Here is a 27,593-nt window from a genome sequence, read left to right as displayed (position 1 = left end):
CATGCTAGGTAAGGACTCTATCATTAAGTTCCAGTCCCACTTATTTTTATGTGCAAATTTCAGACTCACCTTTGTACACAGTATGTAAATGTTACAATTGGCTTGTAGAAGAGTGACTATTCATATTTCTTTTCATCTTTATTAGTATCTAAAACTTGAGGTAAATGTTAAAAAGCGATCTAGGAGAATCTGTATTAATCAATCCCCATATCACAAAACGCATCGTTTAGCTTTAATTTTGGGACTAGGACTGGTATATAAGGACTTTTAAAAAGGTAGTTTCAGGGCTGGGGATTTAGCTCAGTGGCATAAGTGCCTGCCTTACAAGCAGGCAGTCATGAGTTTGATCCCCGGTACCAATAAAAAGGAAAAAGACCAAAAAAAAAGCTTCAGTTCCAAAGAGACAGGTTTGCAGTTACTGAGGTGTGGTTTCAGGGAGGAGGTCCATGATGGCTGAATCCATGTAACAGACTACGAGCTGCTAGAAGAGACAAACCACATCTGAACCGGATGGTTCTTTGCTGAGAAAACAGCACTAAAGACACCAAGCTAAAAGGCACTGACACATTTTTCTTTCACATAAATGGTATTTCTTGGTGACAATGAACATCCTACTTTCCCCATTTACATTTCCCAGGATTTTATCAAATTCTCTGCTTCTTCTTTAGAAAGATTTGGGCAGGGATTTGGAGGTCCAGCTGGGCTACATAGCAAGAGCCTGTATTTAAAAAAAAAAAGATTTAAACTGGGAGGGTTAGAAACGTAGTATGCTTAACAAATTAACTGATTTTAGATTTTAAAAAGTGCTGAAACACTACCTACCATATTCTTTTTCAAATATTACAAATGTTTTAAGATAACTTACAAAAAAATAAGTTAAAGCAAAGAAGGCACCCAGGCTTTGCCCAATCCTTCTCTAGCGTCACTCCTTCCTCTTCTGCTCACTGCCGGCCTGTTTGCAAGCCCTTAGTTCCCAAGGCCGCCCAAGCCCTAAAATCCCAAACCCCTTCACCTTTCTTTCCAGCTTTCCCCAGCCACTATGTTCCACCCTCCAAGCACTGAGGGACCCTAAACTTTAGTTTGAATTTTAATGTCACCTCAAAAAAGGCAGTGGCAGGATTATCAAGAGCTTTTTAATTTTACAGTATTTACCAGGCAGCTAAGTTAGTTAGAAATATGATAGGCAGTGAGACAGGGCTAAGTCCTCAAAGAAGCCAGTGCATAAACCTAGAAACTTGGCAACTGCGGGGGAGACAGACACCTCTGCTGTGGGCTAGGCCTCACAAAGATTCAACAAATGCATCCACATCCTAGGACTGATATTCTAAATAGGTCCCTACCACCCTGAGGAAGCCAGGAGTCAGTCCCATTATTCCTGAGGAAGCCAGGAGTTGTCCCCTGGGAAGAGTCACAGCTCTAAGAATGCCCATTTTCTGACTTGCTTTCCCATTTGTCCTCAATTTAATCAATTTTACCTGAACTACTAATCTTATTGGCTAACTTTTGTTATGTCCCACCTTATGCCCAACTGCTTTGTGAGTTCCCAGTCTTTTGGGACCTTGAACACATCTTGCCCCATGATTTTGTTCTCTAACAGTCCCTAGAAAAGAGTCCTTGCTAACCCACTTGGGACCCCCTTCTGTCTCTCTCAGACAGAAGCTTGTTTTCTCTCAATAAATATAATGTACTCTTAACCTCTGTTGTTCCTTTTTGTCTTGTCTTTTTCCTTTTTATCGGTACTGGGGATCGAACTCAGGACTGCCTGCTTTCAAGGCAGGCGCTTATGCCGCTGAGCTAAACCCCCAGCCCCAACCTTCCTTGTTCTTAAACAGAAACTCGAGAACAGGACTCTCCAACATAGTGGGTCGGGAGTTTCATTCCCCTATATCACCAGCACATGTTTATATTCCTTTGGAGGGGTCAGACACGTGGGACACAATTTAGTGCTTTTTTCATCCCTTTCCCCTCTGCCCCATCCCCTCTTACACAAATTTAAATATATAATGGTTTTTCTTACGTGACAAACCCAAAGTGTAGATAAATTAAAGAGCAAAACAAAAGATAATGAGAAACATGGTGATAGAGCTTTTGCGAAATGGAAGGACAGCAAACCTTTTTCAAGCAAAGTTCAATAATCGTATCAGCTAGAGACGAAGAGTGGTCGCCACACTTAAAACGAAACTCAAAGCACTTGAAAAGCTAAAACTGAATGCTCTCAATTTACTAAAACTTCCGATGTCCTGGGGCACCCTCGATTCTGCGCGGTTCACTGAGTGCATCAGGGGGGCAACCAGTGATTGCTGACCCGCTGGGGTTTGCAGGAGAGGAAGATAGAAGGAAATAAAAAAGTGCAGATTATATTCAGCTGTTTTGTCTATTAATTTTGGAAAAGGGGCAGGAGAAATGAACACTCACTTTAAAGTTAAACATCTTTCGTCTTGGAAAAAAATAGAAATGAGGCTCTGGAGTTTCACCCCCAACTTCGCAAAGTCCTGGAAAGATCCACACTACGTCGTTTTACTCCTCCAGGACTCCTCCAAGACCAAATCCCATCGCTGTCAGAAACACTGAGAGCGCTTAGGATGCAACCGACGAACTCAGCATTGCGCCTCCAACAGAACCAGATCAGACTGAGAACCCGGAAGCGGCCCATCGGCTGCAAGGTCGGCTTTTCTAATACAGCGCAAACAAAGGGGTATTTAAGAGTGCTTAAAAGGGGCGTAAACGGGAGCCCGGGTGGAAGTGGCGTGGAATGCATGCCTGTAGCCCCAGCACTCCCAAGGCTGAGGCAGGAGGATCACCAAGTTCAGAGTTACAGAGTGAGTTCAAGGCCAGCCTGAACGGCACAACGAAACCCTGTCTCAAAAACCGAAAAAGATGTAGCGGAAATGTGTTGATCGGCTCAGAAAACTAAGGTGAGGATCACCCGCATAATGACAGGTTCATTCAAAAGGGCAAAATCTACCCTCAAGAAGGCTCAGTGGAACCGAAAGGAAATTACATGTGGCGGGGATATTTGGCTCTTCTCGCGCTCCGTCAAACAAGTTTTTGGGCCTCCGTTGGCCGCGCCCCCAAGAGAGAGGGACGGCAGGAGGCTGTCTACTGTAGTGCCTGTCGCGCGTGCCAACGCCCGCAGAGCAGGCGAAAGGAGAACACGCAGTACTCTTTTCCTTCACAACAGCCGCAAACCGGAAACAGAAATTCTCGAGATCTGGCACTGCAAGGGCCACCCTACTCGTGGGACTACGTGCACATGCGCACAGCCGGCCAGCCAATCCTTTAAATAGCGTCCTACGGACGCATGCAGCCTCTTTCCCTGCCGCCGCCGAGTCGCGCGGAGGCGGAGGCTCGGGGTGAGTTGCTCTGGGAGGGTAGTGTTTCTGGGTGATGGTTTGGTGACGTCTTTCTCAAATGGACGACAAATAATTTGTTTTTAAGTTTAATGCTGTGTGGCCTTTGTTTTCCAGTGTGTTCAAGATTCAACTTCACCCGTAACCCGCCGCCATGGCCGAGGAAGGGTGAGCGCGGGGTCCGAATTTGGCGTGCGGGCAGGGCCTGCGCCGTGTGGGGCTGGGTCTGCGGAGCGACGCTGCTGGCGTGCCTTTCGTGCATCGCCCATGCTTGCGCCAAGTCCAAGGGTTAGGATGTTGCGAGGACCTAAGTGAAGGCTGTGTTTCGCTTCTTTTTAGCATTGCTGCTGGAGGTGTAATGGACGTCAATACTGCTTTACAAGAGGTGCTGAAGACCGCCCTCATCCACGATGGCCTAGCACGCGGCATCCGCGAAGCTGCCAAAGCCTTAGACAAGTACGTGTGTGAGTCTCAATACTACGGTGGGTTGTTGCAACCGGAACAAAACCGCAGCCGAGGGAAGAAAGCGTGAAGTTCAAGGTGTTAGCACAAAAGTTCTGAATGACATCCGTTCAACAGGAAACCTAGGAAAAGGTATCAGAATTCAGCTCTACATAATAACCCACTTAGAACACGTGGGTCGCTGTTTTGGTGTGGGGTTGAGCAGTAGATTTTAGAGTAAAAAGCTACAGTGTTTGAATGATGACTTAAAGTTGTCGGATACCCCTTCACTCCTATCATGAGTGAAACATGAATAGTCTGACAAACCTGTAGATGATAAAGTGAGTTTCACATTGACACTATAAGTGGGGGAACCATATTTAATACAGCGGTTAATCAAAATGTTAATGGTGCATTAAGCTGGCACTGGTTATAGGAGCAGTTTGGTTTTGAGATGAATCTAAGTGTAGTTACAGAAATCATTTGATTGTAGAATGTTAAATGTATTTAGTTTTGATTAGATGTTATGTTCCTTTTGGGTTGCGTACTATTGGTGAGTTGTATGTGTTAATTTTTGATGTGAGTTTTAAGGGCTTCAAGCCTGTTAAAACTTGGCCAGTAAAATTCACTTGGTAAACTAACTAGATGAGTACAGTGGAAGTAGTACAATACCTTGGATATACTAAGGCAGGTAAATGAAATTTGTTACAATTTTCTTGGCTCAGCAGTAATAATGCAGTGGTGCTTCTAGGTTTGTAATAAATGTCTTTGGTGGTCTGCATCTAACCCAAGAAGGCTTTGGGTGTGTGAAACAGACATAAAAAATGGACATAGCTTGGCCACATGTTTTTTACTTTACTGTATAAAAGTTTTGGGAGGTGAATTGAAGATCAGTATTCCAGTCTCCAGCCATCTTGTGGCCTGACAAGTTTGTCACATTGGAGCAGTTTCACGATATTTATAGTGTACTAATTAACAGGTGTGTTTCTCTGTTGCTTGTATTTTGCCCATACGGCCAATGCAAAGGATCTTCCTTTAGCAGAGCCAGAGTAGTGGGTTTAAAACTGGAGCTTTGGCTTCATCACAGTTGTGTTTTGTGTTTCAGACGCCAAGCTCATCTTTGTGTGCTTGCATCCAACTGTGATGAGCCCATGTATGTAAAGTTAGTGGAGGCCCTTTGTGCTGAACACCAGATCAACCTCATTAAGGTGAGTGGCTTTTTCTGTACTGCTCAGAGCAGTCTTGGTTGAGTTGGGTCAGAATTAGGACAGTTGCTGTCTGAGGCTGATAACATTCTGCAGATACACTCATTACATGGGTTTGGCCTACATCTATGCTGATTATCAAAGCATTTTACATCTGTGGAACTAAATGTGCATTTTGGCTAATAGAACAAAAAGGTGGGGTGCTTAGAGTGGTTTTGGTGCTGTGCATGATGACAACTGGCTCCCTCTACCGAACTGTCTTGAGGAAAATGCCATGTCACCCTTCTGATGACAGCTACCTTTCAGGCTTTAATGTATTTTGTCAGTAGCGTTATTGTCAGCTAATACAGTGTTGTTTTTACATTGCCTAATAGGTTGATGACAACAAGAAACTAGGGGAATGGGTAGGCCTCTGTAAAATTGACCGAGAGGGGAAACCCCGCAAAGTGGTTGGTTGCAGTTGTGTGGTGGTTAAGGTAAGTCGGTATTTGAAATTTTGGGGACCTCGTAAGGGGGGAAATGTAGTCTGAACAAGTTTAAAAATGTTCTGATAAGCCATGATTTCAAAGCCAGCTATGAATCTGCTTATCTGTAAGTGTTTGTGCAGAAGTGTAACACCAAAAGCTGGCGATAGTAATGCCATGTTACGAGCCTTAAAGACATCATTGAAGTCATTAAGGTCCCTGAAAATGGCTACACGTTTTAACGCTGGAAACATTTTTATAGGACATTCAAACCAGTGGGAAGAACTAGTGAAACTTGAATAATAAATGCATGTAATTCTTTTTTTTAAGGACTACGGCAAAGAATCTCAGGCCAAGGATGTAATTGAAGAATACTTTAAATGCAAGAAATGAATAAATAAAAATTTTGGCTCACTTTATTCTCTGGCTTTTTATTTATGGCAGTAAATTGAGGTTTGTGTTAATGAAAAGACAAGTAACACGCAAAATGGCCATTCACAAATTGACTCATTTGACTTTAAAGCCTATTCATTGGCTCCATGCTGAGACGTTGAAAGGTGAGCAGTCTCATGTTTTAAGTGGGGAGTGGGCAGTCATCCTTGTAGACCATCCCAAAACTACAGAAAAAGGCTGAGCTGAGCTGAGGGTGCAACGGTGATTTGCAGAAGCTGGGTGAGCCAGGAAATGAGCAGTGTAATAAGCACGGGGCTCCATGGAGATGTGTGTTGTTGGTGCAGCCTACATTGGCCTGATTGTTGCAGAAGCGGGAGATCTCTTACAACACAGCCAGAAAACCCCATGGAGAAAATGGCCAGTTGGATTTCGAGACAGTCTGGTTAAGGCCTGGTGTCTTGAAGACCAAGTTTTATTCAAGTGAGTTCAATGCTTGTGTTAGTCCCCACCTGACAGTAGAACCTGTACTGGTTATTAGCCTGAGTGCTTATCTATATACTCTCCCAACATGGATAAAGGGATGCCGCCCAGGTTAAAAATGTTGACTCCAGTGAGACTAGCAGCTTTAGAGCTGTTGTGCTGGTGAGATCTGGAATTGAGCACTAGAGTTGTCAACTCGGTGCTGCATAGTTTCTCTTTTTTTGGCTTTTTTGGGAAGGGGATTTCAGTTCAGGCTGGCCTTGAGCTCACTTTGTAGCCCAGGCTGGTCTCACCACGATCCTCCCCACCTCAGCCTCCTGAGTGCTGGGATTACATGCATGAGCCACCACGCCTGGCTCTTGTGTGGTTTTTCTAAGGAAAGCTTTTATGATGAAAAGACATTTGGGCTGTCTTTGTTCCTGGCTGTGGTCAGGAGAAGAGGAATTGAGTAGCTGCTTGAAAGGGCAAGGTGGGGCGTTCTGTCTGCCAGTTAGAGGGAATTTGCTTTTTTTTTTTTTAATAGCATGGTTAAAAGTTATTTGCTGTTAGAAATGTTTCTAACTGGCCACCTCCCTAGGTTTGCACTAGGGAATCTTTTAAGCCTATAGTTGTGTTTTGAGTGAATTTCACCTACTTTTGGAATCACTTGCCTTTGTTTCCCACTGGACTTTGTGTTTTTGAGACTGGATCTTGCAGTGTTTCCCAGTCAGGTCCTAAAATGTGACTCGATCCGTATGTGACTTAGGTGGCTAGGCCTGCAGGCCTTTGTATCAGCTGGTTACATGGGGTTCACCTACAAAACACTTGACTGTAGTACATGCTTAGGGTGTGTCACGGTGCTGTTTCTCAGTCTTAGAGGTGTCAAATCTTTTTCTGTTTTTTTTTTTTTTTTTGTCCCTGCTGCTTAAAGTGGGTATAATGTTGCCACTAACCTTTCATTGGTCAAAAGAAATGATTCCTAGTCTGATATGCAGCAGGGTTTTGTTTTTTTAAACATACCCTTGTTACCAACTCTTCAGTCTCAGTTTCTCCATTTCCACCCTCTCAGTTGGCAGATTTGCTTCTACTCCCCTAAATTCTGGGATGTGTGTCTTGACAACTGCCCATTTGTACCTCAAATTTTGTATGCCTGACTGAAGTTTTGAGTTGATACTGCAGTATGCCCTAGAGCATGCCATGCAGTTGATTATCCTGCCGAAGCCTCGAGTCATTTAGATTTCTGAGCGGTGAGTGCATTTTCTAAACCAAACTGGTCCCCGAACCCATGCTCCTCTCCATGACTTCTTTAGTCCCTCTTCTCTCTTTGGGAAGGGCCTTCCTGTTGTTACCTCTTCCATGAAGTCTCAGCTCAAATGTCACTGCACTGTAGAACTGAATTGCTTGTAGGACACGGGATTCTTGAAGCTCATCAGAACTGAAGGTCCCAGGCAGAAAGCCAGGTCTTCATAATGGTGGAAGAAAACACTCTGGAAATTCAGTTCCTGTCAGAATCTCCAGGGTTTGTGTACCCTGAGGGAGGCCTGAGTAGGCGGTAGCTTCTTGCTCACCCTTGCAAGTTCCCATTTATACTGGCTGTGGGAAGACACCTCTGTCCCCTGCCATCAAGTACTTCATTTTCTTTCTACCTGGTTTTGGGTCTATAAAATGTGTTTCAGGTAAGTTACTCATCATGCTTAACTGACTCAGGACATCTACAGAGAAGCTGTAAAAAAATGGCCCTAGGAGGCCCCTGGATTGCAGAGGAAGGAGTGTGTAGGTATCAACAGTCCTAGTACGCAGGAAACACCTGTAGACTCCCTGAGAACTAAACTGGACTTTAAAATGGAGCTAGGTTCTTCCTGATGGAGCCTTCTCTTCAGCACAGACGGAGGCTTCAGGCATTTGATAGTTCACAGGCTCTGAGACCCGCGGTGCAGGACAGGCACCCCTGGGAGGGGAAGCAGGCAGAGTTGCCCTGAGAGGTTGCCTGTTGTCTCAGCCATGCATTTGCAGAAGCTTTCGTCGCATGCTGGAAGAGCCCGCAGGAAGCTCAGCCAGAAGGTAAGGGCAGTGTGGTGGGCCAGGGAGGTACCCAGGGCACTGGCCAGCAGGTCCTCCTTCCTGTCCTTCACTGGAGAAGCTGGTGGGTGAAATGACTCAGTGTTGGTGCCCTAGGCTGAAGATGGGCGTGGAGGGTCCTGGAGGTTACAGGCTAATCGTAGAGTGGCAACCACATACTGAGGTTTTGTGATGACAAAGGTACAGACGTGAAGAGTTGAAAACAGGTGGAGGCTCTGGAGGCCTCCGGGACCTCAAGGTTTACACTTCAACCACAGGATTGGCACTTCTCACTTGAAATTACTTAGTCCTATAATGTTTCAGCTGGGGTTTTACTTTATTTTTTTTTCCTCGAGAGCCCACAGAGTTTAATTGTAGCCTGCTAATTAGAAGTTGCACCGAAACCTGCTTTTCCTTGTAAAGGCCTGGAACCCAGGGAGGAGGGTGTGTCCTGAGAATTGGTTACCTGCATGGGTGGGGCAGTTTTCTAAGATCTCCTGCTATGCAATGCATGAGAAATGTGTAGAGACCCGTGCTGTGCTCTATGAGCTCCCACCACATGCCGCTTGGGTGTCCACAGTGCCTTGGCTCTGGGAAGGAGATGGACTGGAGGAGAGACGGAGAAACAGCTTCAGTCTCTGAAGTTTCTACTTGAAAGATAAAACCGAAACATTTAAAAGGGTCCTAATGACTCTCTTGTGTTCCTACTAATCTAGGAAATTCTGTTAATTTATTTTAAAGGGAGAGAGAAATTATAAAGCATAAATATGGAGAATCTTTAAGAGAACACATTAGGCCAATTGCCAATAAAAGAATGGGGATAGCTATAAATATTTTGGCCATTGAGCTATTAATGTTTGATTGAAGGAGGAGGAGGACAATGGTTAAATAGATTATCTCTGGGCGATGATGGTGCTATAAAAATGGACAGTATGGAAGGACATAAAAGAGTTTAATTACTTATTTTTGAGGCAAAGTCTCACTAGCCCAGGCTGGCCTTGAACTCACATCAATCCTCCTGCCTCAGCCTCTTGAATACAAGGATTGCAGGCATGTTCCTAATATACCTAATGTAATGTACCTAATATAAGGTACACCCAGCTAGTACAAGTATTTTTAAAACAGCATTCAAAACACGTACAGTAGGGTAGCATATTGAGAAGACAAAAGGATGAAAGCACGGTAATGCCCAGGAGGGGCTGGAAGGCTATGGTCAGTGTGCTGACATTGGTTTGTGGAAACGTGGATGTTTTGATTTTCCATTTCCTCATTGGTTTTCTACACACAATGTTTTTGTAGCAAGAAATTCTTAGAGTCACTGTTAAGTGCGATTAATGTAACAATTTTTGTATTTCAGGGATCAGTTTATCTACTGGTCTTACTAAAATGGCATTTGTAATTAAATGGAGAAAAGCTGAATTCCTGTCTAACCAGCAGGGGGCAGTAGGAGGCAGGTTAGGATCCATCAAGGGCAAATCCAGGGGAAGAGGAGAAAGAGCGCAGCCGTTCCGACTCCTTCAGCAAAAGCTTCTGCACTTCCGGTGAGGACTTTGGGAGCTCTCGGTCCGATGAGAATGCAGGATGCAGCTGAGCTCGGGCTTAGCACTTTGATTGCATTTGATTTTTACAAATGGTGCCATCATTTGAGTTGAGGTTAATAAAAGCTTCTAAAAATATCTTCAAATTGACCTAATCAGCCTTGCTTTTCCATCATTTACAATTTAAATTTTATTTTTTTTTTTACTACTGGGGATCGAACTCAAGACCTCACACTTGCCAGGCAGGTGCTTACACCAGAGCTAAATCCCGAGTAATTTTGAAAAGCAATCTCTACAAGAGTTTTCCTTTTTATGTTTTCCCCCTGTGGTACTAGGGGCAAACCTTGAGCAGGTGAGGCAAGTGCTCTACCAATGAGCTTTTATCTCCAGTCTTGGTTTTGCCATTAAAAAACAAAAGTGGGTTTTATTTAGCTGCTGTATACTCTACAGTTTTCCATTAACACCACGCTGTGGACATTTTCCCAGGCGAGCGTGTATTACTTACAGTTTAGACACTTTATGTATTTTTAAAATTTTTTATTGGTACCAGGGATCGAACTCACAACTGCCTGCTTGCAAGGCAGGTGCATATGCCGCTGAGCTAAATCCCGAGACCCCAGTTTAGACACTTTAAACCTTTGGTCATTTTAAAAGAGTACTGAGCACTCACCTGAGGGCTTGAAGTAGGTGATGAGCATTTTAGCCTTGATTACAGAATCCGTGTTTCCTGGCTGGGAGACCCGTGGAAGGCGTCTTGTTCTGTGCTTTGCTAAACTGCCAACATAGTAACTGCAGGTATTTTGTATCCACCCAGGAAACTGAAACTCTACAACATATTCCTAGAGGGAATTTTTTTTTTTTTTATACTAGGGATTGAACTCATGACCTTGCGCTGGCCAGACAGGTGCTTATGCCACTGAGCTAAATCCTCGGCGTGAAAAACGTTTTGATCTGTAATAGTTGTGGTGCATAATAATGGATCGTAGGATGGGCTTTTGTTGTGGCTTTACCGTGGCGAATTTGCCTAAAGCTACGGGAAGGAGGGCGCATGCCTGTGATCCGAGGGGGCTGAGCCAGGAGGACTGCAAGGTGAAGGCCACCTGGGCAGTTGAGTGAGACTGAGGGCTGAGGCTAGATGGACTCAGTCCCTAGAACCACACACAGATACATACGAGACCACATGCACCCACGCACTCCAGGGAAGCCCTGCAATGGAACGTGGGTGCAAGGCGGCGATGTGCGAGGCAGCAGGCGCGTGGGGGAGCTCGTGGTCTGCCCTAGTGGCTCCACGGGGGCACCGACTGCAAGCCGTCAGGTGCATAGTTTTATTGGATGACCCGTTTACCCGCTATATTTATTTGCTTCTTTGTGGTCTTTATTGTCAGACTTAAACTCCCTAGCCTTTTTCTGACCCTTTACTTTCTCATGTTCCTTTTCCTCTGGCAACAAAAGTAATCTCTCCAGTTGAGCCTTGCTCCGACCAGAATGGAGCCAGACTGTCTCAGTTTTTATTCTCTCTAGGTCTTCTCTAGGGAGCGGGGCAGAGAAATGTACCCCACGTACAGTACCGCATATGTGGCTCTCACAGTCTGAAAAAATAATTTTAAAAGCCATTCTGAGACCTGGGAACCATAAAAAGTACATGAATTCAGGGAAATGATTTTTATGCTGCAGTAATTTCTTTTTGAAGCCTATTTATTGAGACATATACCTACAGCATAGTATTGTACAAGTGATGGGAATTAAACATTACACAAATGTAGTATTCGTCGTTTTACTTTCCTTCTCTCCACTCACCCACCCTTCACTACAATTTTTAAATGGATATAAAAGTCCCATTTGTACCTGGCTGGCTTGTGAGAGAAATACAGAGTAAAAGACCTGTGATATTTCAAGTGCTGCCACCAGGTTAAAAGGAACAAAAGGCATATAAAAATACATAAACTTGAGATCCATAAGAGGAAAATAAATTATGAACATTCAAAATGGCACACATTTAAAACTCTCTTCTCTTTCAGATTTGACACTGGCTAATGCTGGATTTCAAGGCTCAGCAGATACTTCGCTAAGTGTCCTGTCTTAGCTGAGAGGTGCTGGCTGCACTGGCTGTACCACTGTGCGGTTATGACACTATTTCAGGAGGGAATACACATACAATATTAAGGTGAAATGAAAGACTTTTCCATCTTCTCCCCAAAACTGCACTTTGAGGTAAAAATATTTAATTCAAAATAATTCGATTTCACAATATTGTCTAGACTATTTTACCTAAAATAAATAATGAAAAATTGAAAATGGTAAAATACAAAAGCTACTAGAGTGCAAAAGCAGAATTCAAGGCCCTGTATGAGAAGAAAATTCATATATATATATATACATATATATATATTCAGAAAATTGAAGGCATGAAAAGCAGCCTATTGTCCCCTTAATTGCTGCATGTCTTGGGAGACAGGTTTCATTCAGAGCATTTTGGAGGTGTGCAGTCCTGCTATCTGGAAGTGCCACATAATAGAAAGGGGGGGGGGCAGATGTCCTTTTCATATCCAGTCACAATTTGAAACCACTGAGTAGCAGTAAAAATAAAACAGGTGGGAAATGAGCTGATCTTCCAATCAACTTCTGTGTTGTGATAAACCCCTTAAACTGTTTCTCTCTCTTTTTTTTTTTTTTTTTTTTTGTCTTTTTCCTTTCTATGGGAACCGGGGATTGAACTCATGACTGCCCGCTTGCAAGGCAGGCGCTTATGCCGCTGAGCTAAATCCCCAGCCTCAAAATGTTTCTCTGACAGCAGCAGGACCCTTGATAAACCTGAAACTGGCCTGCCAGTGAATCTAGTATCCCAGGGTGCAACGACAATTGTGAAGTTTCAAGATTTATTTATAATAAATACTGTTAATCTAAGAATATGCTCCCTCGCTCCCTTCAGTGCCCCTACCCCATTGTTGTTCGGCTTTCGGGAGCAGATCTCAAAGTCCTCTTTCGTCTTTATATAAAGAATGTAGTGGGCTGTTGCCAAGTGTGATGGGAAGACAGGCTCTTACATACCTCACCCAAAGAGAAAGTGACCGTAAAAGCCAAGTGTTTTGAATCAGTTCATGGTGAGATACATATGACTGAAGCAAGAAGGAATATTTTGCTTTTGTTTTTTCCTTTTGGTACCGGGAATCAAACTGATGATGTTGCATTTGCCAAGCAGGCACTTACACCACTGAGCTAAACCCCCAACCCCTGGAGGGGGAGTATTTGCAGGGTATTCATGTGTCTTTTACTTTAAAAATTAAAAATACATTCACTGTGTTTTTTGTTTTTTTGGTTCCAGGGATCAAGCTCACAACCTCGTGATTGCTGGGCAAGCGCTTCTGCTGCTAAGCTAAATCCCCAATCCCCATTTACTGTGTTTTTGGATCAGACCTTGTAGTATCAAAATTGAAATGCCTTTTTTTTCTCTTGTGGTATTGGAATTTGAATCCAGGACTTTTGCACTGAACTACACCTCCCTTTTATTTTTATTTTTTAATTTTGAGGCAGGGTCTCATTAAGTTGCCCAGGCTGATCCCAGACTTGTAATTCTGCCTCAGCCTTCTGAGCTGTTTGGATTACAGGCCTGAGCCACTGTACGCAGCTGAAAGGAAGAGGCAACTTACAAAATGAAAAAAAAAAAAAAATCTCCAGCTACTCTTCAAAGGACTAATATCTAGAATGTGTAAAGAACTAAAAAAAAGAAAATCAGAGCTCCTCAAATTTAAGGGCCCAATCTAATAGGCATAGGAAATGAATAGATACTTCTCACATGAAGAAAAACCAGTGGCCAGTAAGTACTGGGCATGAAAAAATGTTCACTATTGTTGGCCATTTGAGAAATACAAATTAAGACAATACATAGATTGCAACTCACTCAAGAAAGAAGTCAGCCAGTAACAAATGCTGGCAGGAATGTGGGGGAAAGGAACAGTTCTACACTGTTTGTGGCATCATAAACTGAACCAACTACTGTAGAAATCAGTATGGGTGTGCCTCAAAAAACTACAGCTAGAAATTCCATTTGACCCAGCTATTTCCTTCTATATATCTATCTCCCTGAAAAAATTAAAAACATCATAGCACAGTGAGGTACGCATACCATTCTTTATAGCAGCACAATTCATAGTAGCTTAAATCTTGGAAACAGCCTGTGTGCCCATCCACAGATGGATGGATGAAGAATATGTGGTCGTTATCCACAATGGAGAACTACTCTGGCATTAAGAAGGATAAACTTGAATCATTTTAGGAAAACAGATGCATTTTGAGACCATAATGTTAAGTCACTCAGACACACAAGCTTAAATATTACACAGTTTCTCTTATATGAAAAACCCTTCTCACTCACTCCCCATATATATGTAAAAGACAAGAATAAAGAAAGAGAAAAGACATTGTGATTCAGTGCAGATATTATAATTAAAACTGTGACTTGACATAGTATAGAGTTCTTATATTTTATAAGTTCTTCATAAGTTCTTCCAATTAATCTGATTTTTAATCCATATGTATGATAATGAAGTTTATAAAGTATTATGAGATAAATGTTTTTTTTTTTTTAATTGGTACCGGGGATGGAGCTCACGACCACCTGCTTGCAAGGCAGGTGCTTATGCTGCTGAGCTAAATCCCCAGCCCCTAAGTATTATGAGATAAATGAATCCAATGCTGGAGAAATAAAAAAAGGGAAAAATATAAATATGTGTTGTGTATCAATTCCCTACAGTGAATGTAATTATTATGCAGTGCAAACATGTACTAATAAAGTTACAAAATGACATCTAATGGCAAAACAAAGAAATGCTCATTATGGAACAACAGCAACAAAAAGTTTCTAGCCCCCATATTTGCATTCTTGTGCTGAAAAGTTTTCTTATGCCACCACAGTAAATGGTGTTTTACCTGGGCAATGTAACGCTACCGTTCAGTAAGACATTCAGCCTGGGAAATGAAAAGTGAGGTGTGGTGGGCGTGTTAAACAGCTCGATCGACTCTTCCTTCAATACACACATAGAACAGAGCTTCACAAGGTACAAACAACTGCAGGTAGTTAAAAATTTTAAAAATGAAAACATTGAATAAAATGCAGACAATTATTTAGGAAAAGTGGTACATTTAGAATGTATATGCCTTGCCTAAATAAGAAACAATCACACTCAAAAAAACAAATGCATCATCCTTCAGTCTATAAATAAGCAAAACGAAACTCCCACAAACTGCTTTGTACCTTGTCCTGTGATTCTGAGGTTCTGTCATTCTTTGATTTCTGTCACGATAATAGGAGTTAAGGAATTATGCAAGGAAACTACGCTTTTTATCCCAATATTTTGCTTAGGAGCTCCCAATTTGCTTCATGTTTAATTTTTGTACTTAAAGGACAGTCTAGTAGGAAGGAACTCATGTCATCTGTGGCTGTATGTGTACTTAAAAACGTGTAATGACATCCGTCATGATCACTGCTCATGGCGAGTTTCTTGTGGGGTGATAACAGAGGTTAGGGAAACAGTTGTCTTACTCTTTATCCTGCGTGATATTTGATTCTGGTACCTAATGAGGATCTTGATGGCGGCTTGTCATGATGTCCCTGAAACTCAGTGGTCTTTGTGTCTGCTAGCATATTGGGTGTGTTGTTTTTCAGAAGTAATTATGTGGCACAAAATGCCATTGGCTTTTTTCTTTGTTTCTGGAGAAGATGGTTGTCTTTTGCTGAGAGAATTTAGGCTGAAAGTGGCAGTATTTTCTCACTGTAGAGTCTACCTACAGTTTTTAAGATGACAGAGACCTGAGAAATGATCTAGTTTGGTTTCTTTTCTTTTTCTTTCTTTCTTTTTTTCTTTTTGGTGTTTCTGAGACAGGGTCTCGCTATGCGATTGGGGCCAGCCTTAAGCTTACCTTGTAGCCCAAGCTGGTCTCGAATTCAAAATGACCCTCTCGCCTCAGCCTCCTTAGTGCTGGGATTACAGGCATGCACCACCGTACCTGGCTGGTTCCATTATTTTCAGAGTAAGCTAGAGTTCCAAATCCCAGGACACCCTCCAAGAAGCCTTTGAAAGACTGAGCAAACTTAAATGACTATAGGATTTTTCGTAAGGGTTACAACATACCACATTTAATATATGTAGAAAGTATATTTTGTAAATCGACACGTACATGTTGGTGTCAACTACTAGATATGAAAACTATAAACATGCTCTGTGAGAGTCGGTGGTTTTTCTTGCTTGAAAAATAAGCGAAATGTGTCAGTTCACTTGGTTTCCACGAAGGAACGCACAGATTTGGAAGACTGCTCGATAGAGCTAAAGCGCAGGAGCAGAGTCTCCCGCAGGCCATCCACGCGCAAGGCTCTGTGCTTTAAGTTTTACTGGCACCGTTTTCCCGAGAGCTTCACTTGTTCTGTATCTTTCAGGCCAGCAACATTCGTTCCAGAAGGCCGCCCCAAAGCAGGGACCTGTGACGGGGAGCCCTGTGCGCCCTCCAGCGGGGAGCGACGGGGCAAACCTGCAGCACCACCGATCTGCTGCAGAGAGGTGGAGAGGGGCCAACACGTCCAGAAAAGACTGATGGGAAGAAAACCTGCCCGGAAGCATAAACTTTTACCAAAAAAAAAAAAAAAAAAAAAAAAAAAAAAAAAAAAAAGACGTGTGCAAAAGTTAATAAATTACTTACTTTCCAAAAGAATTTTTAAGTAACTTTAAATGAAGATTCTTGTCACCCATTGCTTGGTAAGGGAACCCAGATTTTTAATTCTGGGGCACTTTTAGGGTTAATGTTTGTAGCGAGAGAGGAAAAGTGTCTCTTAATTACCTCTTGATCAGCGAGAGTTCTAGACTAGAGGGCAATTCCCGCCTCAGGAGCATGACCACTAACATCCAGTTTCAAAGGTGACACCAGGACCAGGTGTGCAGGAGGAACTGTCTGGGAAGACATCTACTGTCCTGCGGATGTGTATTTGGATTCTAAATTTAAAAAGAAAAATTCGAAAACAATTTTTATATCCGCTTTTGTACACTTCCAAATGTAACTGATTTCTGCTGTCATAGTTGTTCACTTTCCCTGGTTTGTAAACCCATCTCTGCCAGATTTGGAATTTTATGAGAGAAAGAAATGTCCTGAGAACATTTTGCCAATCTTTAAAAAAACCCGATATACGTGATTATTATTTTTAATGTTTTCTCTGTATGTTATAAAAACAGATGATTAAGGGGCTGGGGATTTAGCTCAGCAGCATAAGCGCCTGCCTTGCAAGCAAGCAGGCAGTCGTGAGTTCGATCCCTGGTACTGAGAAAGACAAAAACAATAAACAGATGATTAAAATTTAGAAAATACAGAACTATGGTATTTGGAAAAAATCAGAGCTACCAACACAATGTTTAGACAAAGACGATAAAATAAAATTTCTGTAGAATCACTTCTAGTTTGAAATCTACTTAATTTGAAACGAAACAGTCTGACACTTTTCTTTGGAGGGTAACCTCGTGGCGTTCTCGGAGCTGGCCAGCAGGTGGCAGCATTACTTTGGCAGTTCAAAAAGAGGCGCGACTGGGTTTCGGAAGGGGCGGAGCGAGGAGCTGCCTGCGGGTAGAGTTATAGCAACAGGTGCTGCTGCGTGCGCGCTGGAGGAATGTGCGTTTCCTGTGCAGGGCACACAGTAAACAAATGGGAAGTAAAACTACTTAATGCCTCTGAATGCTGCAGATTTTTACGCATATTTTCCACTGTAGTAGTTCCTTCTCTGTAAAAATGAAATGGGTCAGATGCTGAGATGTTTAGGGGACTGACACATCTGCGCATGCGTGGTAAAGACCTGGGTCCTACAGCGGTGGGATTTTTGATGTCTACGTTTTCGTTTTATGAAGTTGTAGTTTTTCTAAAAACAATAGATTCTCTTCTTTGCTTTTCTCCAATTTCTAAGCAAATAAGAATAATATTAAGGACCCTGGATTCCAGATCAATAAAAATACTGTATATATGTATCAAAACTATTAATGTGTATTGCTGACAAGTGTTTATGTTTAAATCCACGGCTGCAAGGCTTCAACAGCGTTCTGTGTGCATCGGGTGCGCTCCCGCAACGTCTGAGGAGCACCAATCTTTAATGTACCCGCTGTGTATTTTGCTAAAAAACTTTTAAGTGTGTACCTATAAATAAATTTACATAGTTCTTACTTGTAAAGAACTTATAATCTTTCTTAGTTTCTTTTGGGAAGCTTAACCATCTTTTGGAAAAGTACTTGTAAAAAACAGACTAAGTAAAAGTGGAGAAAAGTGGAGGCCTAGAGGGATGTTTGCTTGAGGCTTTCAAGGTCTTCATCCTGATTAGGAAAGAAATAAAGTTGAAGGATTATTTTAAAGTGGAGAGTTGCCTGCTAGCCATTATCTTCACTTTAATATTTTATATTCGTGGAAACCTTGTTTTTCTGTTGCTCGTTTTAATTAACTTTTGATTTTTAATTTGCTCATGTCTGTGTATAATCTGCTTTGGACCATGACTGCTTTTTAAAATTCTGTTTTGGGAAAATAACCCTTCTGTAATGGCACCTATTTGACTTGTGTATATTAAACAGAACGTTTTATTAATATGAAAGTTCTTTTTCTATTAAAATCGGAGGCTATCAAATCCATAAATATAGCTTTTTTGGGTTCACCAGAGACCCAAAGGTGACCCTGAAACAGAGTCTCCTGCTTAGCTGCTTGTGTCACTGGCAGGGTTACTATATCAGAAATAATGACTTAAGTATGAGTTTGAATAAATGAAAACCATGATGTTTAATCATAACATAGAGGTTTCTTCGGGGGTCCATAAATAGTGGGGAAGGTCTGATCACCTTCACCTTTCTTGATACTCTGGGTCTCGCCAGTAAGGAATTGTGAACAAAGCACCAGTGGAAATTTTTATCTCTTTTGGTATGTTGTGGACATTAAAGTGAACGCTGGGCAAAGATTCATGATGTAGGGCGAACCACTGGGCATCAGATTGATTGATGAGGTTGTCATGGTGTCTCATTGATCCACTGGAAAAGTGATAACTTGGAGAAGGAAATGTGGTACTTTCATAATGTATCTATCTCTTTCTATGTATCTGTACTGTGGTTACTCGGTACACACAGGCTTTATGGACAGGGGGCTTGAATGTGAACACTGCTTTACTACTTAGAGATTGTGAGGAATCATAGAGATTATGGGAACCTCAATTCTTTTTCTTTTAAATGGCAGTAATCCTAATACCTGACTAACAGTGTTTTTGGGAGGATTACCTGAAATGGTGTGTATAAAGCGCACATCCCGATGTCTGAAATATAAATGGTAGTAGTTACTGTTATGGCAATACAGAATTCTCGCAGCAGATTTAAACACATAAATTTTAAAAGAATACAATTGGATTACTTTTTCTTTACAAAACTCTAACCTATATAAAGATAGTTTTAAAATCTGTTAAATCCCAGATATCCCCAAAGGAATAGCTTATAACTTTTAGTTACATAGAGCTGGAGACAAAGTATTTGTGTAACCTTCTCAGAAAAGTTTTATAAATGGCTTTCATAGGCCGTGGGCTTTATGAGGCCCCCAGTCCTAAGGGGTCCATACAGGCTGGTCTAAAGATTACTTAGAAAGATTATAGAAAACTGTTCTGTCTCGTGGGAGTTCATGTCTGTTCAGATTCCTGCTCTGCCTTCAGCTCTCGACTGTGGCTTTGTGTTCTGGAGACGGCGGGCTTGTTCAGGGCTTTGGCTGTGATCAGTTAGAGCTCCTGTTTCTCTCAACAGCATTTCCCAGGCAGAGAGCTTTGCACGATTCATCCTCTCCATGGATATGGCATGGTCTTTTCATGTTTTCTGTAGATTTTGTTGTTGTTCAGTACCTTATTTATTTATTGTCTTTTTGAGACAGGGTCTCACTGTGCAGTTCAGGCTGGCCTTGAGCTCACTTTGCAGCCCAAGCTGGTCTTGAACTTCCAATGATCCTCCTGCCTCAGCCTCTCAAGTGCCGGGATTACAACTGTGTGCTGCCACACCTGGCTGGTCCATTAATTAAGAAACAAGATGACGTTAAATGTTTCACTTAAATATTGCCGAAATCTAGGCTTTTTACCTTCAAATTCTTTGCTGTTGGTTTTTCTGTGCTTTCTTTCCATCACAATTCATGCTTTGGGCAAAGAGAATCTTATCTTTGTCCGTGGTTTTCTTAGCTGGTCCTTTCTTGCCTCTTCTTGCTCCTCCTGTGTTCATCTCATAATATGCCTGTAAATTGCAAATTTAATTAAGACTTCATTCCTTCAAAGTAGCAAATATTCTTTTTTTAAAAATATACATTGTCTTACCAACTGGCCTTGACTTCATACTTCTCCTGTCTCAACCTCCTAAATGCTGGAATTACAGGTGTATACCATCAGGCCCAGTGGGAGCATTCTTCTGATGTGGTTTCTTCAGTGGTGTGAAACAGACAGTTCTGTGGGAAAATGCTTTAAAAATGGTTAAGATCTAAAATGTTGAGAGGTTAGGCTTTTGGAAGGTGATGGGGTCATGGAGGCACTCAGTGAACCTACCCACTGACGAGCTTGTGGCCGAATGGTTTATTAGGAGGTGGAAGCCTCTTTAGGGGAAATGGTTCCTGGGGCCTGACCATGGGGCTTTTATATTGGCCCCTGGCCTCTTTCTGTTGGTTGCTTCTCCTGTTCTCTGCTGCATGAGTGCCATGAGTTAAACAACTTTCCTCCACCTCACTCTTGCACCATGATGCTCTGCCAGCTGACCGTGGACTGAACCCAGGAAACTCAGAGCCAAAATCAACCTCTTCTCCTCTAAGCTGGGGATGTCAGGTATTTGTTGTTCCAACAACAAGAATGCTGACCACTGCAGATGTGAATGTGAATGGTGGTCATGTGTGTGTGCATGTGTGTGTATTTGTGTCTGTGTGTGTGTGTATTGGAGATGCCACGTAGACTTGCACTGATAATTATAGTTAGGCTAACACAGCTTTTCATGTTAGAAAGATGATAACTGAGCAAGAAACCTTTTTCTTATTTTAATTTAAGACAGTCTATGAAAGAATTAAATAAAACAGAAGCTGCTTTGTGATTGAATAGATAACCTGCTACTCCAAGGGTTGATACAGACTAAAAAGAAAAGGATTTGGATTTGGCAAGAAATACAGTAAGTGCTTAAGGGAAACTGCTGTTTGAGTGTATCTCTAAATTTAAGGTTAATGCCAGTTGTTGCCCTCTTGGGATCTCTGTCAAGTCCACGGAACTGGCAGGACTCTGACTTTGACACTAGGGCACTTGTTATGCTCTGATGAGCTATAAAGAGCACAGTGTATCACAGTTCTAATTTTATGATGATTTTGTCTTTGTCTCCAACTCCTTTCATCAGCCTTACCTCTAACAAAACTCCAGGCGGGTCAGCACGTTACCTCTCATAGCTGAACACGCCTGCAGAAAGCAACACCAACAACCCAACTTGTTTCCTGTTGGACACGGGAGGGTGTGGGTGGGTTGGCAGTGGTGCTAGTGACTTGGGGATGCACCTTCCTGTAGCTTCTGTTCTGTCAGTGCAACTGGCCAGTGAGACAATCAGGCAGAATCAGGATGAGGAGCCATAAAGAGCAGATGCTCAGGCAGAGACCGTGTGATTGGACAATGTGTGTGTCCCCTCATTCTCCTAACTGCTCTCCCCATTTCCTGACTCCCATTGGAGCAAGAGTCCTCACAAGTCTTGTCTAATCAGATGAGACATACCATACTGTACTCAAGTTTGTGTGTCTGATTTATTTCCCTCAACGTTATATTTTCCAGGTGCATCTTTTTTCCTACAAATGTCTCAAATTTGTCTTTATAGCCAAGTAGTATTCCATTATACTAAAAAGATATACTAAAGAGATGTCACATTCTCTTTATCCAATCATCTGTTGATGGGTATACAGGGTGTTTCCAGGATTTTAATAGTATGAATTGTATTGCTATGAACAGAAGTATGCATATATGGCTACAGTATGATGTCTTAAGCAGTTTGGGGAAGACACCTAGAAAGGGACGAGCTGGTCATATGGAATTTCTAATCTTAGTTCTTTGATTAAGTCTTCATACTGATTTCCATAATGGTTTTATTAGTTTCTATTCCCACTAACAGTGCAGGAAAGTTCCTTTCCCACTACAGACACAGAACTAGAGGAGAAGGGAGGGAGGAGAAAGGAAGATTTTTAAAAAAGGAAATGGAAATGTGTGTCATGTACACACACCAACTCTCCCAGATGATTGGAAAATGCATCTGCCGAAACGTGTGCTAATAAAATAAGAAAAGACTTGCCCATTCCCCTGCCTTTATTTCCACTCCTAATTGATGTTGAAATAGCTCTAATATAAAATACTGATTTTCAACATTTTCCTGCAACTTCTCTTTTTAGAGTCACTATGATTTCCACATTGCTAAATGGAGCAGTCCATTCTTTCTTAACTTTCTTGACTTCTCAACAGTGCTTGACAGTTGATCACTTCCTTTCTGGGAGGCACTTTATTTATCTTCTAGAACATGGTAACTTTTGTTTCTGTTGCTGTTTTTCATTGGCTTCTCTTTCTTGATCACATTAACAGTCCTTCCCATTTCTTTCCTAAATATTACAGTTCTTGGTCTCATTTCCTGGGCACCTTCTCTTTTCTATCCACACTTAACTCCATTGGCAATGTCATCCATGTGTATGAGAAGGGCTTCCACAATGATGTTTCCCTTCTAGATGTGTACACCCATGGCTCACTGGATGTCTTTTCTTTTCTTCTCTTATGTTTTTACTTGAATGTCGAACACACTTCTCTAACCCAAATTTCTTATCTTCTTCAAAAAACTTACTCTACTCCTGTTTCTTCCCCATTACTATTAGTGATCACTGTATTCTTAGTGCTCAGAACACAAAACTTGGGACCAACCAAGTTGCCTCCTCCCTTTCTCTTATATTCAACTCTGCCAGCAAATTCTGTTTTCATTCCCTTCAAAATACAGTCAATCGGCAGCGATAGCTTCCCATTCTATGCTTCCTTTCTGGTCCGCATGACTACCACCCCTCCCTTGGGTCACTATGGTAGTTTTCTGGCCAGTGCTCCTGGCAGTGTCTTCTCCCACAAAGCAGTCACAAGGAACTTTTAAACACGTATCATTTTACACCTCTTTTCCAGTTCTCAAGTGGGTTTCATCTTCATCTGGAGTAAAAGCCAGTCCTTACGAAGACCTACAAGGCCCCACACAATCCATTCACTACCTCTGTGATCTCTTTCTTACCCTCTTCCTTCTTTCCCTTCACTTTAGCACCATTGGCCTCCTTGCTGTCTTTGACAGTGTCAAACACACTGCCCCCCAGGACATCTGTGCCTGCTGACCATGCCCGGTAGCGTGGTACCCCCCATGGTTCTACATACCTCATCCTTCATCTCCTTCAGATTTCTGCTCAGATGACACTTTATTAAGGAATTCTCTTGGTAGCCCTGTTTAAAATAGCAATGCCAAACCCAAAACAAGCTTCCTTCCCTTCTTCTGCACTACTTTCTTAATTTGTCTCTTTGCTGATCAACATTTGACACCCTACATTTAAATTACTTATATGTCTCCCTTTGCTAATGCTAATTTCATTTTTATAAATGAAGAGATAGGGAAGGACTTCTTGAAAAACTCTTTCTTGAACTGAAATGTTAAAGAGAAGGAAAAGCCAAATAAGGTGTTAAGGATTAAAAACCGATGGTCAACTTAACAGCAGCTGAATTAAATCAGCATGATGCTGAGTGTAGATGGCCCAACTGAGGAGAGTTGCCAGAATAGAGAATTTGAGAAGATGAATGAAGCATTGTGGGTTCTCCTAAGTGTTGCTGTTTGGGCCATTGGTTCTCCTGGAGGAGCACGTCATGACTAGCTTTCCCAGTGTGAATTTGACCATTGTTGGTCAGAACCTTGTTGGTGAGGGTAGCTGTGGTTCACTTTGGGAGAGTCCTACATTGAGCATCTTTTCCTGGCACTGGAGGGGAAGATGTGTGCCATTTGATCTCCAGGAGAAGCTTGTCATGCTGGCTTTGTGGCATGTACTTGACTGTTCTTATTGTTGGAGGAGCTTGGGACCTCTGTGTCACTGAGAATGGCTGTGATACTTTTCAGGGAAGCCCTAGTCCTTATTTTGAGTATGACTTCTTGGCTCCAGTGTAGAACCCTCAACCCCAGCTCCTTCACCCTACTGGCATAGACTTTGTAGCTTCCACCACTGACCTTTGGGCCTTCCCAGTGCAGATCAGTAAAACAGACTGTCGTGAGTCCTTCTTGTGGGCTCAAGACCTCCAGTTGGACTTGTGGGAGGCATTGTCACGGGCTCTGGGTCTTCATTTGGACTCATGTGGGACATTGCTGTGGGATATAGGCTCTTGGCTGATTATTCTGGGTCTTTAGTGTTGTGGACAGATTTCCTGCACTTTCTGTGTTTGACTCTGGGTGACCCCATAAAATAATATTATAAATTCTGTGTCCTGATTCTAATAGTTCTCCTCACAACCTCTGACTGCAACACAGGGTAAGAGAAGAGAAGATCCTTCCAGGCGAAGAGAAATACAGATGTACAGACTTGTTCCTGTGTGAAATAAGAGCACGGTGAGAATAAGGGAGTAGTAACTCCACTGCGGTGGCTGAAACATGGTCAGCACAAACTGCCGGGCTCAGCCTACCACATTCATAACCATGACGCAACTGAGTGTTAGTCTCTCTAGCCCCAAGTTCAAAATTCTACGGGAGGACTTGATACGTCCTTCTCGACAGCATTTGACAGTTTCACCCTGATCACTCCTTTCTCTATGAAACATTTTCTTTGCTTGTCATCTAGAACAAGCTGGCCTGTTGGGTTTTGGGGTCTAGGCTGGGGTTAGGAGATGAGCTTGGCTGGAAGACTAATCAGAGATGTGCACTGCAGCACCAGTGCAATTCAAGCTACCTCCTCACTTTAAAGCAATCTTCCTAAGGAGATGAGATGTATAGAAAGACAGCAGCTTCTGTGCAAACTCCATCTCAGAATGTCAGAAAGGCACATGCCTGCAAAAGTAAACGGGGCTCCACTCCAACTGGGTGCCCTCTCTAGTAACTGAATATTAGAGTTGTCTTTTTGATGTTTCCTTGTTTGTTTTGGTCTTTGCAGCCTAAGAATCAAGAGATTTGAAACATAATCTTCAGGGAAGACAGGAAGCGGCACTAGCTGGAACTTCTGCGGAAGAGTCCTCGGTGTGATTTTTGTATAACATCAGGAAACGGCAAGTAAAGTTTAAGAACAGAGGCATTTGAGTTTATTTTATGTTAATTTCTTCAGAGTCTAACAAATACTGTGCACAGTTCCCAGGGAAAACCTATTGAGTACTGAAGCAGTGTTGGTGAAAGCTGACAGAGCCTATCCGTACATACCGGAGGAAAAGTATGTGGACAGAAAAGACCAGAAAAGACTGGAGCCTCCTGGAGCATTTGTGAGATTATGTACAATGAGTGTAATTGAAGTGGGGGTTGTGATGGGGGGGGGGGGAGAAGGGAAGGGAAGGGAAGGGAAGGGAAGGGAAGGGAAGGGAAGGGAAGGGAAGGGAAGGGAAGGGAAGAGCATGGGACAATAGACAACCATCAGGAAAATGGTAGCACTTTTTTTCCCTCCAATATCTAAATGTCAACTTGGCTTGTCCTCTGTAGTTTTAGTTGCATCTTTAAGCCCATTCTCTCCCATTCTCAAATGTTACAAAAGACTGACTGGAGCGAACTGCACTTGTGAGAGCATCCTTTGAATTTGATCACCAGCAGGATAGAAAGAGGTGAGGAGAGAGTGTTTAGTCCCAGGGCTCTTTGTTGTCTGATCCTCATCTAAGGCTAGATTACAGCCCCTACCTTTGTTTTGGTTACCAATAGCTTCCTGTCATTACTTTGTCCTGGGACCCAGTGTCATCAGCTGCTGTCTCTCTAAACCCTGCTTACTCTTTTAGTAAATAACCTCTGTATTAAACTCTGCTCAGCGATTCAGTTAGAATTCATCATCCTTGTCCTACTGGTACCTAGACTGACATCAGAACGTAGGGTATCCCAGTTGAATGCAGTTAGAAAGTGCTAAAGAACATAGGGTACCAAAACAACAACAACAACAACAACAACAACAACAACAGATAGTGAAAATTGTTTACAGAGTTTGCACAGAAGCCCAAAGAAATCTGAGGATAGTGAGGTTCTAATGCAGAATTTCCAGCAGAGAACATGTGCACTACTGAACTCAGACATCTACACACAGAGAATAAAGCACACTGGACGCCAAATGCTCTAAGGCCATGCTTGATGGATGCTGATCATGAGGATGGGAAAATGAATTCGCATGCATTTTGGGGAAGTTCACAGACTAATGCTGCCCTCCCTAATACTATGTTCCAGCCAGTTTATGGAAAGAAGATGATGGTGACTTTTTAAAACAAATTTTCTTGGCATCCATGCCCTTAACCCTGAATATCTCTTTCATTCTTACAATTATTTAATATGTTCTGTGCTTCTTGCATGAAACTGGTAAAATCAGGACACACTAGTTCACCTGTAGTAAGAAAATAGCTCTAACAAGGAAGACACATGTGGAGGATAAATGAGAGGGCACCTATACAGCCATAGGAGCCTGTGACAAACGGAGCAGGAGTGAGCCTCACATGCCATGTGATTTGAGAACAGTTTCTACACCAGCTCCACAGCAGCCGAGGAGCTTCTGGGAGAAACCTGACATGGGCCTGTGGGACAGGCGCAGGCTGGACACTCAGGGAGCCACGCCAGTGGCTTTCTTTTTTGCATGTGTGGGTATTGATCTTGCACTTATATTTGCAGATATGCATAATGCTTCTCGGTTGAACATAAAGGACTATTTCTTGCAATTTGGGGAGTCTGAGGTACATCTGCAGGCCTCTACTCCCTGGCCCAGTCAATCAGTTGTGAGGCTAGGCTCAAATTCTCCTGCCTCAGCCTCCCAAAGTACTAGAATTATGGCTGTGTGAAAACATGCCTGGCTTTTGTTCAGCGCATGGCCCAGGGCTTGGCATTGAAAATGTAATCATTAGTTGAGGGAATGAATAAAAATCTATTTAGCTCAGCAGCTCCAATGCTTACCTGTGTATGCAAAAGGTCATGAGTTCAATCCATCCCAAGTACCAAAAAAAAAAAAAAAAAAAAAAAATCTACTGGAAAATGCAGGCTAGCCTCCAGGATTTTAACAAACTGACACTTTTGTTCTCAGTATAGTGCTTTGTTTATTTCACTGCCTTGTTTTGATTTGCTCTATGGATAATAGTATGTATTAAGTCTATCAAATAGAAATGTTAAGCATCTATTTTATTAAATGTAAATTGGAACAATTTCAAATGCCTTTTGGTTCTGGCTCTAAAATAGTTTCCAATTATTGATTTTTTAATATGTTACTAGGTAGTCATTATGATTTGTGCATGTAAATATACAAAGGATGTGCCCATATTGGCAGTTTACTAGCTCCTTCTAAATGAGATCCTGAGTTCCTGTGGCCACGTTAATATGAACAAAAGTGTACATGAGAAAGCATGAAAATCCCATGCCCCTATTGAATGCACAGGTAACAAATATAGCCCCAGATGAATGACCTCTATCATTAGCTTCACATATTTATAAACTTGTACAT

The 27,593-nt window shown here is 42.3% G+C and overlaps 1 protein-coding gene, 1 long non-coding RNA gene and 3 other non-coding genes across 5 annotated transcripts; 4 read left to right on the top strand and 1 right to left on the bottom strand.

Moving 5' to 3' along the window:
• Positions 1 to 125: 125 nt before the first annotated feature.
• Positions 126 to 3,045, bottom strand: LOC111755584 (uncharacterized). Its single transcript, XR_002790136.2, has 2 exons — positions 2,416 to 3,045; positions 126 to 718 (listed from the first exon to the last, which is right to left on the bottom strand). It is a non-coding gene; the product is annotated as an uncharacterized LOC111755584 (long non-coding RNA).
• A 166-nt stretch (positions 3,046 to 3,211) lies between these two features.
• On the top strand, positions 3,212 to 5,879 carry Rps12 (ribosomal protein S12). Its single transcript, XM_003465620.5, has 6 exons — positions 3,212 to 3,353; positions 3,468 to 3,518; positions 3,690 to 3,806; positions 4,897 to 4,999; positions 5,371 to 5,472; positions 5,791 to 5,879. The coding sequence occupies exons 2-6, from the start codon at positions 3,505 to 3,507 to the stop codon at positions 5,851 to 5,853; spliced, it is 399 nt and encodes a 132-aa protein (XP_003465668.1). The 5' UTR covers positions 3,212 to 3,353; positions 3,468 to 3,504; the 3' UTR covers positions 5,854 to 5,879.
• On the top strand, positions 4,044 to 4,118 carry LOC111755591 (small nucleolar RNA SNORD101). Its single transcript, XR_002790152.1, has one exon. It is a non-coding gene; the product is annotated as a small nucleolar RNA SNORD101 (small nucleolar RNA).
• On the top strand, positions 5,217 to 5,292 carry LOC111755596 (small nucleolar RNA SNORD100). The gene has a single exon (XR_002790155.1). It is a non-coding gene; the product is annotated as a small nucleolar RNA SNORD100 (small nucleolar RNA).
• LOC111755594 (small nucleolar RNA SNORA33) lies at positions 5,563 to 5,697 on the top strand. Its single transcript, XR_002790154.1, has one exon. It is a non-coding gene; the product is annotated as a small nucleolar RNA SNORA33 (small nucleolar RNA).
• Positions 5,880 to 27,593: the final 21,714 nt, after the last annotated feature.

The sequence above is a fragment of the Cavia porcellus genome, unplaced genomic scaffold (genome assembly GCF_034190915.1).
Source record: "Cavia porcellus strain 051 isolate PalLab524CR breed Dunkin Hartley unplaced genomic scaffold, mCavPor4.1 scaffold_22, whole genome shotgun sequence".
NCBI classification, from domain to species: Eukaryota; Metazoa; Chordata; class Mammalia; order Rodentia; family Caviidae; genus Cavia; species Cavia porcellus.
The sequence above is the reverse complement of the archived record's forward strand: the minus strand, read 5'-3'. Positions and strand labels throughout refer to the sequence as shown.